At 43.6% G+C, this 17,281-nt stretch overlaps 1 protein-coding gene across 2 annotated transcripts in view; it reads left to right on the top strand.

Annotated features, from left to right (window-relative positions):
- The first annotated feature begins 1,270 nt into the window (after positions 1-1,270).
- Positions 1,271-17,281, top strand: part of ELL2 (elongation factor for RNA polymerase II 2) — a 69,252-nt gene continuing 53,241 nt past the window's right edge. Inside the window, exon 1 of one of the 2 annotated variants that reach the window (XM_074952871.1) lies at positions 1,271-1,425. In XM_074952871.1, coding sequence (XP_074808972.1) covers positions 1,294-1,425 — 132 coding nt within the window. In that variant the 5' untranslated portion in view covers positions 1,271-1,293. The remainder of the gene's footprint in view (positions 1,426-17,281) is intronic. The other variant, XM_074952872.1, reaches the window with a different exon arrangement.

The raw sequence follows: 17,281 nt of genomic DNA, 5'->3' as shown, positions 1-17,281 counted from the left end.
CCCAAGAGGATGATAAAGTGATGGAGGCGGGAGGAGACAAATTAGGTGGTGAAGACAACAAAACCACTGATGTGGTTTGGGCACTTGGGTTAGGGTCTGGGGAGGAAAACGTGGATTTTGTGATGTTCTAGAGGAAGCAGCAGCAAAGAGTTGCAGCAGCATGGATGTGTGAGGCCAAGGTTTACATTTCTCTATCACATTTCAGCTACACATGAACCCTTGGTTGGGTGGGAGAAGGTGGATTCAACAATGCAGCAGACAGCACAGGAAAGGGGAAGAAGCATGAAAAGAGAGAGGGACCAGATAATCAGATCGAAGAGGCATGTCACAGGCAGCCGGGGGTGTGCACGAGTTTTGCTGGGGAGTCACAACACCCGCGGGGGCACTTGGGGCAGCTAAGAACAGCGCTGCTCCCCTATCTGCCTCCTGTTATGGCAGCTTTGCAAACACTGGAAGAACAAGATTTCAGAGGGGTACCCCTGGTAGTGTGTATCAGCAAAAACAAGGAGGAGTCCGGGTGGAGGAACAAAGGGTTTGTTTGGTCAGTCAGCAGTGGCGGCTGGAGCGCCCTGCCCGGCCTGAGCGCTGGGAGACTCCCGCTTGTCGGCGCAGCCCGGGCAGCCCCCCTGCTGGGGCAGGCGCGGGAAGGTGATGGCACACGAGCGCACGCCAGGGGCAGGGCTGCTGCGGGGTGCGTGCGGAACGCGCGAGCGGGTCTGCGACTAACGCCGCCTCGGCCCGCAGGGACACAGCCCCGGGGACAGCGGGGAGGGCCCGGGTGTGGGCCTCTGTCCCCGCCTCCTCCCGTGTCCCTGCCCCACCCCGGGGGCTCGGGGAGGCGGGGCAGGGCGCCTGCTGCGGGGGAAGGACAGGAACCGGTCACGTGGGAGGCTCAAGCCCACTCGCTGGGAGCGTCAATAATGACATCAAACGTGATTAAATAAATCTCTGCTGCCGTCAGCACCTCGCACGTCCCCCCGCGCGGAGCCTGGCTCGTGCTGGCCTTCCGGACCGCTGGCTCAGTCGGCCGGGGCGGCTCCGCTCGGGCCGTGGGCGTGTCCTGCCGGGGCTCCGTGCGGCGCCATAGGCGGAGTGGGCGGGCCCGTTGGGCGTGTCCCCGCCGGAGCGGGCGGGGCATTGTGCTGAGTGGGCGGGGCGCGGCGGCGGCTGCGCGCTGGCTGGATGGCTGGTACGTCAGCGGCGGGATGGCTGTAGCTGCGGCGGCGGCGGCGGCGGTGGCAGGCAGCGCGGCCCCGGCTGTGGCGGCAGCAGCGGGGCGGGGGGCAGTGTAAGATGGCGGCGCTGCGGGAGGGGGGCAGGTACGGCGTGTCCTGCGGCAGGGTCATCCAGGACAACATCACGGTGCTGCACGTCAAGCTGACCGAGACCGCCTTCCGGGCTCTGGAGAGCTACCAGGGCAACAAGGTGAGGGGCGCCCCGCGCTCCTGGGGCTGGCACCCGTCGCTGGCGGGGATGAACCCGGGGAGGGAGGCGGCGAGGGCTCGGCTGCCCTGCCCGGCGCTCGTCCTGCCCGCTCGCCCGGGAGGCGGCAGCTAGTGAGGAGTAAACGTCTCTCTGCGGGGCTGCCAGGCAGCGAAGGGGTCCGGCTGGGCTCCCCTCTGCCCCTGGGGGTTCCCGTGTTCACTGGCCGGTCCCTGAAGCCCCTACCGGTGGGGACTTGTCCCAGTGGGACCGGCCCTTCTTCCTCCGTCGCCTGCTGCCGAGCCAGTTCCCGTGGCACGGGAACAACACAGCCCTTTCCTCCCCTGTTGGTGCCAGCTGGTGTCCCTGGAGCCAGCGGTGACCGGAGCCAGCAGCTCCCAGATGGGGCAGATTTCGCTGAGCTGTCATGTCTGTGTTTGGCTCTTCCAGTCTCCTCCTCCTCCTCCTCTCCCCCTTCAGACCTGACTCCTAGGGAAAGCGGGAGGTGGCTGGCTGTGGGGCTGAAGTGACAATGCCATCCATGACAGTTTTATTACACATCTTTATAATGCTGCTAAGAAAACTCTTTTATGGCAGCTCTCCCCCCTTCCTTCCCTGGGCCTCCCTGCAGCCAGGCAGCCCTGGAAGATTATGATATGCCCCATGTCTCCAGTGGCAATGGCTGCTGCTGCCTCCAGGGGCTATTGTTCAACACAGGAGAGTTAAAGTTGCAATAGATCTGCTGCTAGTTGGGGTGACCTGCCTTTTTGGGGGTGAGGGTCTTGTCGTTTTTGTCTCTTTGTCCTTAAATATCTTTCTAGAGGGGGAAATTGATCTTAGGTGTGTCTTGGTATAGTTTAAACCGATTTTAAATTCTGGATGGGAAGTTTTTGTAAAGTTTCAGGCAGCATTTTACATCTTGTGTGTGTAAAAAAAAAAAAAAAAAACCCTTCTTTAGAGAAAAGGAGTACTTGTGGCACCTTAGAGACTAACCAATTTATTTGTTGCCACAAGTACTCCTTTTCTTTTTGCGAATACAGACTAACACGGCTGTTACTCTGAAACCCTTCTTTAGAGACTTTGTGCAGCAGGGCGATGGTGCCCATAACCTTTTTTCCTGACTGTAGTTTTCCAGTTGAAACTTGAGACCTCAAGTTGCATTTAATGGAAGTTAAAAGTGGCTACGTGCTACATTATGTCCCCGGGAGAAGGAGGATTAAGCTCTAATTAGACTGTGTCCTTTCATTGGATTTCAAGCTAAATACCTGTCTTTTCTCCTATCCCTTCACTTCATTATGGTTAAAAGAGAATTGGTGGGGCTTCTGTGTAATTTTTTTGTAGTGTGTAATGCAGGACCTGGGGAGGGGAAGCTGCTGATTGAACATTTCTTTTCTGAATATGCTTTAAGTGCCAGCAGGCCTTCATCCAAAAGACCTCTTTCACTCACTGAATCAGCTTCTAGAAACGCTTCTTAACTTTTAAAAAAAATATATATATATATATATATAAGTGGTCACAGTAAAAGGAGAGATGAAGCTGGGTGATGACTTGGCTGTAACAGGTTCTTGATTGACACCAGATGCTCTTCCAACCCGGCTACTCTTTTCCTTTACAGCCTTCTTCACGCTAAAGGCTGACTCAGAACTGGATTTCCCAGAACTGACCCCCAAATTGAGCCTTTCCCTATGACTAATAGCTGCTTCTCCTTCCTCCATAATAAACAGCTTACTCTAAAATAGTGTTCTAGTGTGCTGTGCTCTGTCTCCTCTGATGTGCTGGCATCTTATGTTTGTTTTAACATGTTTGGCAGCTTGCTTTCATGTTGCACTCTTACCATTTAGCAATGTCTAGCCAGCCTGGGTTCCAGTGCTACATAATTATACCACAGCTTGTCTTTTTTTGGCTGTAAAACTGGCTTACTTTTGCCAAATCCAGAACAAGAATCAAACATTGAATTGCCACTTGTCCTATATATGATTGGGGAATTGCAGCTATTACTATGGCATGAATAGTTGGGGTTTCCTTTAGCCTGGTGCTGGACTTAATTCCTGCAGCTCTATGTGTAAACCTTGCTTCCCTGGGTTTTATGCATTATTCACAGCCCCAGAATGAGTCCTGTCTGGGCAGGGTTAAAATGGTCACTAATACTCTGTAAACTTTTAAAGGGACAGCTATCCTTGCGAACCAGTGGCTTAAGGATACTTGCAGATGTTAAATGGAGAACTTTAGAAATACTTATAAGGCTCCATCTAGTGCCACTTGGTTAAGTAAGTTACAGCATTCTTCCTTATAACTACTGACTAAATTGTGTTTGTTACCTATATAAACTGTTTCTGAGTTTTTGTGCCCCACTGTTGGAAAGTCACAACAAGTTAAATAAGTATATGGGAGGGCTGTAAAATCTATTAGCAATGTCATTAAAGGGTTTAAAGCAAACTTGCACAATGCACGTGTATTTAAATGACTAAAGTTTCTGTTGATATTTGAAGTTGCAGCCATATTCCAAGTTGTTAAAATCATAAAGACAATTAAAGTATCGGGGTAGCCGTGTTAGTCTGTATCCACAAAAACAAGGAGTCCGGTGACCATTAAGGTAATTATTCAAAGTGTCTTGCTTGTGGTAGTGAAGGAAGGAAACATTCTTACTGGTCCATATAACAGGTGAAATGTGTACTTCTCAGATCAAGTTTGACTATAAGGAAAATATTTCAAATGTGGTTTTTAAGGTAGTTCTATAACTTTTAAACAAGTTAATATTTTATATTCAAATTTAATTCTAAAAAGTAATTTTCGTGTGTATAAACTATAAATATGGTGTATAATGTTGGAATCTGAAATTGACACTTGCGTGTTAGAACAGATGACATTTTGGACACTCTGCTGATGGCAGTAAAACTGCTTTCCTCACTGCAAGTAAATGCATCTTGAATGAGATTTAATTGCCTGGGACTTACAAACAATTATGGTAAATTGTAACCTTATTTTTAAATGAAAATCAGTTTCTCAATTCTTGTGGTCTTTCACAAAATATACCGAGAAAAATATTTTTATTATCAGGCTTCATTATTCTGCAGTTTAAAGGAAAATTGAAGTATTAACAAAAGAGTGAAAAATCTGAAGAAAAATTAAATGTCTTCATAAGTACATGTTGCTGTTTTATTATCTTCATAAATATGAGTAAAAAGAAAAGGAGTACTTGTGGCACCTTAGAGACTAACAAATTTATTTGAGCATAAGCTTTCCTGAGCTACAGCTCACTTCATCGGATGCATTCAGTGGAAAATACAGTGGGGAGATTTATATACATAGAGAACATGAAACAATGGGTGTTACCATACACACCGTAACATAAATGTGAGTGGGATTCTCTCTATGGAAACTAACTCCCTAGCTGCAGTTTAATACAGCAGGAATTCAAAATGAGAGAGGGTGGGGATCTGTCACCATTTGAACAGATGGCAAGTTAAAGAACTACAAAGCTGTTACATAATACTAATTTTGTTTTAATTAACAAATTTCAAGTTGGTTTAGCCACTGAAATTTCTAGTTTAAAGAAACCTGACTAGTTTTAAAGGATTAGATCAATTTAAATAATCTTATAACAACTCCGATATTTTTCTACCCAAGCAGTCATCTACATCAGAATGCTTCCTGATTATTGAATTATATTTCAGATGCCTTTCAGTATTTTAGCAATTGATTAGAATATCTTTTTATATCACTACAGTTTCTGGGTGGAGAAAAAAGGAGACACTCTTCATAATTAACATCTAAATGGTCCCAATTATGTCTTGCAATTCACAAATCATTGAGATGGCTGGGGAATGAAGAGTTCTCACTCTTGCAGCTGCTTTTTTTTTTTTTTTAAGCTGGTAATACCTGTCTGTTACCTACCTATCTATCTAGGCTATCAGAACACTTGCTTGGCTTTGGAATGCACTCTCTGCAATAGGAAACTTTTTTATTGAAAATTTAGAATTTGTATTGCATAGAATTGAGGAATGCTGTAAATTTCTATTCTCTTCACCTGAACCTATAATTCCTCTGCTCTCCCTAATATTACCAATTCTTGTTTTGAAGGCTTTCGGTGTAATACACATGAGCAACATTTCAGAGGCGGCAGTAGCCAAACTTGTGGAGCTATGAGGAGAGGTCAGGGTCAAGGATAACCCTGAAAAGTCTTAGTGAACCCATCATTGTAGTGTCTAGATACCATGTTAGTAGGCTGCAAAGCAGTATTGCGCTTGTGTTTAATACTCAAATAGTTTACATAAAAAAAGTGACTGAAAAGCACCCTCCCTTGTTATAGCTACTAAACTAAAAGTTTGCCTCCTTGCACATAAACTGAATTCTTAATGCAAGGATTCTTAATATTTTGGTTTTAAAAAAAACAAACGTAGTCATAACTGCAACAAAACTGTTAACTGAATCTCTTCAGCATGGTTCATGTTGCAGGAAATCCTGATTCTTTACTTGGCATGCACAGATTGGGATGAAAATGTAGGAGATGGGGCCAGCAGTAATCTATGATGGAAAGGTCCTAGAGCATATGGAGTGCCCTTTTTAACATTTTTATAAGGCCAAGTATATACACACACACTTTCTGGATAAAATCTTGCACTGTTATACTACCACATTTGGTAGCAATGGTGGGAGCACTAGTGTACACAGGCTCAGGTGGCTGCTGGCATTCTTACTGCTGTGTTAGGTAATCCTGATATGTGTGGGGTTAGGCAACATGATAGTGAAAATGGCTGAGCCCTGTTCACACTAGTATTCATTTCAAAGGTAGAGCTGAATGGAATACTAGTTTGCTTCCCCATGCAAAAGTAGAGTGAATGCTGCAGATTATTCTGGGTGCCTTTTAATGAAAAATCCTTCAGTTTTCAAAATCTCAAACATAGCTGTCAAATGACAATGGTAATTGCTGCTAGTCCTGACCAATGAGAGAATAGAGTTGAGAACATAGATTTCAAAAATCTACTACCTTAGATTGGTTTCACTCAAAAACTAAGTAGTCATTCAAGTTTCTCAGTTGCAGAGGCAGAGTAGCTAATAACGTGAGTCCAGTATAAAATCTTATATTATTTACACTTGGCGCTTATGGAACTCATGCAGCTAATCTTTTTTTTTAAAAAAATTCTTCTAGGCAGTGTTTTTGCCCATGTGAGGCTTTTGATTTCACTTGAATGGACAAATCACTTGAAAATGTACACTAAGGAATAATCCTCGTTGGCAGGAACATGGACCAAAATACCTAATAGGTTTGTTTTGATTTCTGTGGTCCATGCTTCCTCAACTACCTTCAACTGGCTTTCTGCTCTTTAGTCCTCTCCAGTTTGACCATTTTTTTTAAAGACCTGTCAGAGTACAGAAGGTTTCTTTATAGAACAAAAGCACGTTAGAGATTTTGATGCATCTGTTGAGCCAACTTGGTAGAAAAATGGTGGTACATAATTAACCTTATTGAGGGGGTGGAAGATACCTGTGCATGGAGATTGAGACATGTGAGCAGACAAGGTCTCTGCCCAGAGGATCTCTTGATAAACTAAACAGTAAACCTAGAAGAGAATAAGTTTGGTGGTGGTTTTGTTTTCCTCCCAAAACTAGATCTTGGGTAATTGCATGGAGCAGTTCAACTACAGTTGTTTTTGTGACATTCTGCTACACAGGCTTGTATTCATTCTTTACCTCAAATGTATGTTTAGCTGGAAACTTTTTTTTCACCCTGGGGTGAAATGTGACTGTAGCAATGTTTGAAAGACAAAAGCTACTTTTTATTGCCATTTGATTTAACTTTTACATCAGTGGTTCTCAAACTTTTGTACTGGTGATCCCTTTCACACAGCAAGCCTCTAATTGTGATCCCCCTTATAAATTAAAAACACTTTTTATATATTTATTTAACACTGTTATAAATGATGGCGTTGAAGTGGAGTTTGGGGTGGAGGCTGACAGCTCGCAACCCCCCATGTAATAACCTCGCGACCCCCTCAGGGGTCACCACCCCCAGTTTGAGAACCCCTGTTTTACATTAAGGTGGTGATGCTCTGAATAAAGTCCATCATAGCTGTATAGGCATGAACAATCCTGCCAGAGGGTTTCTCCCTGTGTTCACAAGCAGGTCTGAGTTATACTCATACTGCACTTAATACCTCAGTATTTTATTTTCTCTTGGTGATCTCTGTCTTTCTTATTGCTATTGGCCTCTTACGTTTAGTGCAAAGTATGTGTGGCTTCTTTGTTTGACCACACAAACTACTGGATCATTTTACTTGGCAAGGGTGCTGCAAAGCAATAAAGCCTGAACCCTACTTAGGCTTCCACTTAGCAGCTGCAAGTCCACTAATTTAAGATTTGAACTTTGGGTCCTTCATGATAGTTCATCATGCTACAAAACAGATCAGAAAGTCCTGCTATCATATCAGAATTTGAGATTAACACTGGGTAAATTACTGCAGTGCAGAACTCTTTTTTGAAGGTTGGGATTGAGGGAAGAAAGCTTGCATTCTGAATGGTTCTGTCCTTTTATTTAGATAACATGTTATGTTCTCATTTGCTCATTTTGGGTTGCTCTGTGATTAGAAACTTAGTTCTTATGTGGCATTTTCTCAGTTGAAATAGATAACCTAGTGTGTCAGCCAGCATTCCTTTGCTGAATTGAAAGCTGGTTTATATTTCAAAATCTGTGAGCTTGTCTAATAGCATATGGCTATTGCATTAGCCTACACAGTCACTGCATTAGTGTCTGACTTGATGCTTTGTGAGGAACCCTGATACATAACTTTTTACTTAGAATATTAAACTAAATTTTACTCCAGAAAATTGAAACAGTGGATTGTTTCCTCTAAATTTTCTTTGTACTGAGAAGGCTACTAACTCCACTGACCACTACATTTTTGTCCTCGGGCAAGTGTTAGCTTGTATTTGTCATCCCCCTGCCCCTCCACACCCCTCACCCCCCCCCACACACACAAGTTGTGTGCATGGAGGGGGGGGGACTGTGTGAGGATGAGCGCTGTGTTGTGGAGGTGAGGGGGGGTTGCCCCAGGGTGATTCCTCTCCAGTATTGCACACTAGTCTCTGTCCCTGCCATTTGCAGCCTTAGGAATTTTGCCAGGAGTCAGTTGGGGGGGAGGGGTGTGTCAGACACACACACACCCTCCGGCCAGGTTCTCCACTGCTTCTCAGTGGCAGCAGCAACTGCCACAACCCTGGAAATCAACTGCTGGGCAAGGGGGCGGGGATTTGGCCCCTTCAGACTAGAGCCACTGCTGACCTGACCCAACACACTCACAAATCTTGGGAGACAGGCCAGTCCTTGCCTACAGACAGCCCCCCAACCTGAAGCAAATACTCACCAGCAACCACATACCACACAACAGAACCACTAACCCAGGAACCTATCCTTGCAACAAAGCCCGTTGCCAACTGTGCCCACGTATCTATTCAGGGGACACCATCACAGGGCCTAATAACATCAGCCACACTATCAGAGGCTCGTTCACCTGCACATCCACCAATGTGATATATGCCATCATGTGCCAACAATGCCCCTCTGCCATGTACATTGGTCAAACTGGACAGTCTCTACGTAAAAGAATAAATGGACACAAATCAGATGTCAAGAATTATAACATTCATAAACCAGTCGGAGAACACTTCAATCTCTCTGGTCACTCGATCTCAGACCTAAAGGTCGCAATATTAAAACAAAAAAACTTCAAATCCAGACTCCAGCGAGAAACTGTTGAATTGGAATTCATTTGCAAATTGGATATAATTAACTTAAGCTTAAATAGAGACTGGGAGTGGCTACGTCATTATGCAGGGTAACCTATTTCCCCTTAAGGAAAGGAGTACTTGTGGCACCTTAGAGACTAACCAATTTATTTGAGCATGAGCTTTCGTGAGCTACAGCTCACTTCATCGGATGCATACTGTGGAAACTGCAGAAGACATTATATACACACAGAGACCATGAAACAATACCTCCTCCCACTCTCCTGCTGGTAATAGCTTATCTAAAGTGATCATCAAGTTGGGCCATTTCCAGCACAAATCCAGGTTTTCTCACCCTCCGCCCCCCCTCCCCCCCCCCACACACACAAACTCACTCTGTTACCAGCAGGAGAGTGAGTTTGTGTGTGTGGTTTTTGGAGGGGGGTGAGAGAACCTGGATTTGTGCAGGAAATGGCCCATATTGATTATCATACACATTGTAAGGAGAGTGATCACTTTAGATAAGCTATTACCAGCAGGAGAGTGGGGTGGGAGGAGGTATTTTTTCATGATTTGTGTGTATATAAAAAGATCTTCTGTACTTTCCACAGTATGCATCCGATGAAGTGAGCTGTAGCTCAGGAAAGCTTATGCTCAAATAAATTGGTTAGTCTCTAAGGTGCCACAAGTACTCCTTTTCTTTTTGTGAATACAGACTAACACAGCTGTTGTTCTGAAAACTGCTGACCTGGATTGTCAGCGGAGAGCCCAGGCAGCCCTCTCTCCTAAATTCATGTGCATGGGGCATCCCAGAACTGCTGCCTTCTCCCAGCTGTGCAAGCATGTCTGTGAGACTTCTGTCCTCCTGAAGTGCTCCTAGTCCTCTCCTCTGCAGGGAGGAGACTGCTCCTCATGCACCCTGGTCCGAGAGGAGGGGGAAGAGCAGGTTCTTAAAGGGCCACACCACATTCATGCCAGGGCCACACAGAGACATAAGCATCACTGGAATCCTAGAATCATAGACTATCAGGGTTGGAAGGGACCTCAGGAGGTCATCTAGTCCAACCCCCTGCTCAAAGCAGGACCAGTCCCCAACTAAATCATCCCAGCCAGGGCTTTGTCAAGCCTGACCTTAAAAACCTCGAAGGAAGGAGATTCCACCACCTCCCTAGGTAACGCATTCCAGTGTTTCACCACCCTCCTAGTGAAAAAGTTTTTCCTAATATCCAACCTAAACCTCCCCCACTGCAACTTGAGACCATTACTCCTTGTTCTGTCATCAGCTACCACTGAGAACAGTCTAGATCCATCCTCTTCGGACCCTCTTCCAGGTAGTTGAAAGCAGCTATCAAATCCCCCCTCATTCTTCTATTCCGCAGACTAAACAATCCCAGTTCCCTCAGCCTTTCCTCATAAGTCCTGTGTTCCAGTCCCCTAATCATTTTTGTTGCCCTCCACTGGACTCTTTCCAATTTTTCCACATCCTTCTTGTAGTGTGGGGCCCAAAACTGGACACAGTACTCCAGATGAGGCCTCACCAGCGTCGAATAGAGGGGAACGATCACGTCCCTCCATCTGCTGGCAATGCCCCTATTTATACATCCCAAAATGCCATTGGCCTTCTTGGCAACAAGGGCACACTGACTCATATCCAGCTTCTTGTCCACTGTAACCCCTAGGTCCTTTTCTGCAGAACTGCTGCCTAGCTGCTTGGTCCCTAGTCTGTAGCGGTGCATGGGATTCTTCCGTCCTAAGTGCAGGACTCTGCACTTGTCCTTGTTGAACCTCATCAGATTTCTTTTGGCCCAATCCTCTAATTTGTCTAGGGCCCTCTGTATCCTATCCCTACCCTCCAGCGTATCTACCTCTCCTCCCAGTTTAGTGTCATCTGCAAACTTGCTGAGGCTGCAATCCATACCATCCTCCAGATCATTTATGAAGATATTGAACAAAACCAGCCCAAGGACCGACCATTGGGGCACTCCGCTTGATACCGGCTGCCAACTAGATATGGAGCCATGGATCACTATCCGTTGAGCCTGACAATCTAGCCAACTTTCTATCCACCTTATAATCCATTCATCCAGCCCATACTTCTTTAACTTGCTGGCAAGAATACTGTGGGAGACCATGTCAAAAGCTTTGCTAAAGTCAAGGAACACCACGTCCACCACTTTCCCCTCATCCACAGAGCCAGTTATCTCGTCATAGAAGGCAATTAGATTAGTCTGGCAAGACTTGCCCTTGGTGAATCCATGCTGACTGTTCCTGATCACTTTCCTCTCCTCTAAGTGCTTCAGAACTGATTCCTTGAGGACCTGCTTCATGATTTTTTCCAGGGACTGAGGTGAGGCTGACTGGCCTGTAGTTCCCAGGATCCTCCTCCTTCCCTTTTTTAAAGATGGGAACTACATTAGCCTTTTTCCAGTCGTCCGGGACTTCCCCGGATCGCCATGAGTTTTCAAAGATAATGGCCAATGGCTCTGCAATCACATCCGCCAACTCCTTTAGCACTCTCGGATGCAGCGATTGCCACATGGCCATGCAGTTTGCAGGGAACATTACTAGACACCAACATTAGGAACTTTTATTACGTAGGACCAGTTACATGTAAACTGTTCAGAGTACAGTGGATTGCTTGAATTGTTGGATACTTGATATGGGCCCATAAATATATGCTGACTCGATATATTCATTCAAAAGTGTACCTGAAGAACACATTAAAATGGGCCATATTTTGAGTTCTGCAGGCTTGTGTGAATGGGAAATTTCAACAGAATGCCACTCTCTCCAATTTGAAGTTGATCTTGACTAGCTACATGAATGTAAAAACTCCCTGTGTCTAGTCTCTGTGAGGATTTTACAGCAAGATAGCTAATTTCAGTTAGCTATCCTGTTGTAAAAGGACCTGTTCTTTTGCAGTGAAGCTATGGCCAAAGACAAAACAGTCTAATTTTAACACACACAAGTAGGTTGAGTTAATGACTAGGCTCCCCCAGAGTCTTTAATTTGACCTGTAACTTGTGTGAAAACTACAAATTGCCTTATCTTCACTAGATTTTTAACTGGAATTAAGAATACACCTTCTCTTCCTAGTAAAGACAAAGTCACAGATATCTTTGCGTCAGTTACATTCTGGTAATGGTTTTTGAGGGTTGTTTAAACAAGGTGGCTTGGAGTATCTCAAGTGTTCACAAGACACCTAGCCCCATATCACTTGACAACAAATTTCCCAAGTTCCTTTGATACTATTTAACTCAGTGTGGAGGCAAGATCCTTGACCTTGGAAGCTTCACGTAGTTCTGAATGAAGTCTTAAAATTAACTTTTGTCGGCAAAACACTGCTTGGTGCATATGTTTAGCTACAAGGATGGAAATATGGCTAAGCAAAACTGGAACATGGTATAAGCAGAATTTCTATTAGCGTCATTGCAATTTTCTCTTAGTTTTGTTATGAATTATACCTGGTAGGACACGCACACCAGTGCTGCGAATTATACCTGGTAGGACACACACAGTTCGAATCTAGGCTGAGGCACAGAAACAAAGTCCACAACTGCAGAGTTCCCAAAAGACACTAAGTTTATTATGCTCGAGCGTGGTGCCCCCCCCCCCCCCGCTAGCCAGGAGGGGACCCTAAATACAGATTATACAAAGGTTATATACTTTTTAGCAAAGCATGTTGCCCTCGTGCATCGGAAACCTTAGCCAATAAACAAACCCTTGTCTTATCTACCACCTATCCCTGCTTGGTGCATTCCTCGTGCTATACCAGTATGTTAATTACACAGCATGGTCCTAAAGCCATGCATCAGTAACTTTTATTATCAGGATGGGAGGCCTCACATCAAGGCCAAGAGACAGGGAGTTAGAGACTAACAAAAACCAGATACTGGGAGTCAAGGCAGGCTGGAGACAAGGAGGAGGATTTTCACAGGGATTCAGTATCTAAGGATCACTCCTCCTGGTGTATGATGTGCTGGCATTTAAACAATGGTGGGCCCCAAACCAAAATGGAGTCACATGTGCTAACTTTTCCTTAAGTTTCATTGAAATTTTTTTTCTTGTTGCTTGTTTCAAAGTGGTCAAAGTTAGGTGAACCAACTAAATTGTCTTCTGTATTAAGAAACTGGTAAACTTTAATTGTTTACCCTTGGTAGCTCTTTCTTGGCTTCCACAGTGAAACGTCAGGCCTATCAAATGAAGGGTATGTCTTCATTGTACAGTTAATCCAGACTCTTACCTCGGTTTTAGCCTGATCCCCTATACAATCCACACAAAAAAACCCTCCAACAGGTTTGGAGATGCATCCGATGAAGTGAGCTATAGCTCACGAAAGCTTATGCTCAAATAAATTTGTTAGTCTCTAAGGTGCCACAAGTACTCCTTTTCTAATAGTAGTGTGTTCCCTATTCCCCAACAAAATGGAACACAAGTACTCCTTTTTGCGGATACAGACTAACACGGCTGCTACTCTGAACACTACTATTAGGAGCAGCATAAAAATTCCATCAACATGAAGGTTTTTTTTGACAATGCTTTCTTTGGCTGTAGCAGTGTTGCTAGCATTCTCAAATTCAGAGTCCTATGATTGTTAGCCCTGCTGCAGGAACTCACAATAATATGAAGAGCTCCTTCTTTACCACAATCTTTAGCCCTGTGCATGTGGAAGCTTTCATCTTCCCTCCCACAGGAACTACCATCCAGTCTTTTCCTCTGCTCCTATCTCATCACCACAAACCCCACTCTGCCACTACTCCTCTGTTTCTGTTCTGCCCTGCCCTTCCCTCTCACCAACTCCTGTCTGTCACCCCTCATTCTCTGCACTTCTCAGCCTCCTTCCCCCCGAACTTGAGTCAGGAAGCGTGGAGGGGAAAGTTGTCTCTCAGTTCTTATGGCTAGCAGCCACAGAGGCAGTAGGAGGAGCAATTTCAGGAGAAACTGTGCTCAGTCCCTTGCAGCCTGGGTTGGGGCACGTCTCAGTTGATTTGTAGTGATGACAGATGAGTGGTCTGGCCAATATATTGGAGCTATGTAGGGATGGGTCATGATCCTTATGGATCGAATCTTCAGAAAATTTAGTTACCAGCCTCTAACAAACTTCTACTGAGCATATGTGAACTGCAGTTTTCAGAGACTTGTAACTTGGCCAAATTTAGACAGTTTGTCAGTGATAGCAACAGGTACATACCTGACACCAGGGTGACCTCTTACGAAATTTCAAATTCCTGCTACAAGACATGGGGCCCTAGAGGTTTCCAGTGAAATGGTTGTAAGGTTTTTTTTTCCCATGGGTAAACAATCTTTTGTTACCCTAACCCTGTACTTGGAAACATCTGAAATATTTTGCCTGAAATTTCCCAAATTCTCTCTGAAACATACCTGGCATGGAATATGTCAGCTGAATGGCTAAAGTTTGGCAAATTTATAAGCAACTGGAAACAAAGCCTTATGGAAAGTGTTGAATAGCCATAACTACAGGCAATGCTATCAGCTATACCTATAAATATTTACTGACTTTATTATATTATGTATTGTTTGGAAGAAATAAATGTAATTATCATACAATCTGATAACTTTAGATTGAAAATGTATGCAATTTTCAATCGAATAATATTTCCTTGGAGCGGGGAGAGAGGAAGGGAGTTGAATCAGACCAGGAAATGTGATTTTTATTTTTAAAAAACTCATGATTTGCAGGGATCTGATTCAAGCTTTTTGAATTTGGAGTTGGCATTATTATGTAGAATGTTGAGCATTAGTTGGCATGCCTTACTGCATTTTTTAGCACAAAAGCTACACTTTAACATTGTAGTCTAATTTAAAATTAAAACTTAAATTTCAGTAACTTTAAAAATTACATGGGACTTCTCAACACAGATTTGAGTATATTTTTTTGCCTCTTAGTGTGTACAAGACTGGCTACATTTGTAGTATTTTTACGGTGAAGAGCTTATTTACTCTAGTTCGTTGTATTTGGATCAATCCCAGAATTTCCATTCATATAGTGTTAGGATGCCCACAGTTTTTTAGAGTCTCTATTATAGCTTTTTCTGATTAAAATAAACAATACTGTGTAGGCAACTAAAACAGGGTGCCATTAAGCATCTTTTTAAAATATTTAAAACATTCTGAATCAGAGTTAATGATTACATGCACTGCCACAACACATGCCTCTTTATTCTTTAACAGGCATCCAGAGTTGTTATAAGACAAAATTATATTGCCTTAGTCGTCTTTCTGTAAAATTTCACTGCTGCCCAACTATATTCAAGTGCCTTCTCTCAATTTTTTAGGTTTGTTATATTTTGATCTAAGGAAACCAAGAAACTATAGACTTTTTATTATGTAATTTGTAAATGTAAACTTATGGAACACTTGAATGGGCTTTAACACAGTTTTTAAAATGAGCTATTTTTTGCTGTTACTTTTAACTTTCACTTAATTATTGGAACTAAAAAGTCGTGGAATGAAGCTTCAAACAAGAACTCTAGTTTTACAAATTAACAGACACTTCACTGTCCCACTCCTGGTCTCACAAAATGCTATCTAAGTTGTCTCTAACTACTCTTTCAGGACAAATTCTGAAACAGACTTTCTGTGTTCAATTTTTTTTGGAATTCTTTGTTCATGGTTTCAATTAATGTGTTCCTAACACTGAAGTTTACAACAATGTAAGTGTCAATTAAAAGAATGATGAAAGACTCTCCTTCCTTTTATGTTGGGTAATCTGCTTCTCTTTGGTTTTTTGACATGCAAGAACAGCATGTTTCTACAGTCATATAATCCCAGTCAGTTTAGTTCTCTCGGTACTAAATTGCTGAGCATGATCTGCAGTTAGCTTCTTACTGTATATTAGCTAAATATCTATCTAGCAACGAGTGACAGGCATTTAAAAAAAGCCCTCGTTTTTCTTATTTTGGGTGAGGTTGCTGTATTGCTGAGTTACAGTTAACCCTTTTAGGTCATTTAATATTATATGTAGGGCCCTACCAAATTCACAGCCATGGAAAATGCATCATGGACCATGAAATCTGGTCTCCCCCTGTGAAATCTGGTCTTTTGTGTGCTTTTACCCTATACTATGCAGATTTCACGGGGGAGACCAGCATTTCTCAAATTGGGGGTCTTGCCCCAAAAGGGAGTTGCAGGGGGGTCGTGGTATTGCCACCCTTACTTCTGCGCTGCCTTCAGAGCTGGGTGGCTGGAGAGTGGTGGCTGCTTACTGAGGCCCCAGCTCTGCAGGCAACAGCGAAGAAGTAAGGGTGGCAATACCACACCATGCAATACCATGGCAATACCACACCATCCTTACTTCTGCGCTGCTGCTGCTGGCGGCGGCTCTGCCTTCAGAGCTGGCTCCCGCCAGCAGCCGCCTCTCTCTAGTTGCCCAGCTGTGAAGGCAGCACTGCCTCCAGCAGCAGCGCAGAATTAAGGGTAGCAGTACCAGAACCCCCTCTAGAATAACCTTGCGAAACCCCCCAACTTCTTTTTGGACCCCTACAACTACAACACTGTGAAATTTCAGATTTAAATAGCTGAAATCATGAAATTAACGATTTTTAAATTCCTATGACAGTGAAATTGACCAAAATGGACCAGGAATTTGGTAGGGCCCTAAATATATGTAATCTTAGAAGATCCTCAGTTACAGTTGTACTCTGACTAAAATTAATATAATTTGAAGGATAATTCAATGTAACTATAACTTGGTTTTAAACCATGTAATGTCTGTATTGAAAACTTTAGTGTCTGTGCAGTTCAGTGACCAGCTCAACATATGGAAGAATGTTAGGTTACATCTGACAAAGCAAATAGCTCTTAAAAGAAAAAAGTTGGATCCATGCTGAAAATCTTGAGAAATTATTTAATGCATATTAAACCTTTGCTTGGTTTCTAACTGGTGTTATGGCACATATAGCTATTTACAGATTATGGAAATCGCTTTACATCTTCATCAAACTTCTATAAATTTAGAAGTACACTAGGTTTGGCGTGCTAAACAAACTTGGTACAATATACAAGTATTTCTTTTACCTAAAGGTTCAGGTTTTCATTTTATTAACACTTCTATTTTCATTTAGGGATTGAAGTTCAAGGTCAAATGTATTTACATTTCTTCAGATTATAAAACATG

Source organism: Natator depressus, chromosome 5 (genome assembly GCF_965152275.1).
Source record: "Natator depressus isolate rNatDep1 chromosome 5, rNatDep2.hap1, whole genome shotgun sequence".
In the NCBI taxonomy this organism is placed as follows: Eukaryota; Metazoa; Chordata; order Testudines; family Cheloniidae; genus Natator; species Natator depressus.
Note: the sequence above shows the minus strand (reverse complement) of the source record. Positions and strands in the feature narration are given on the sequence as shown.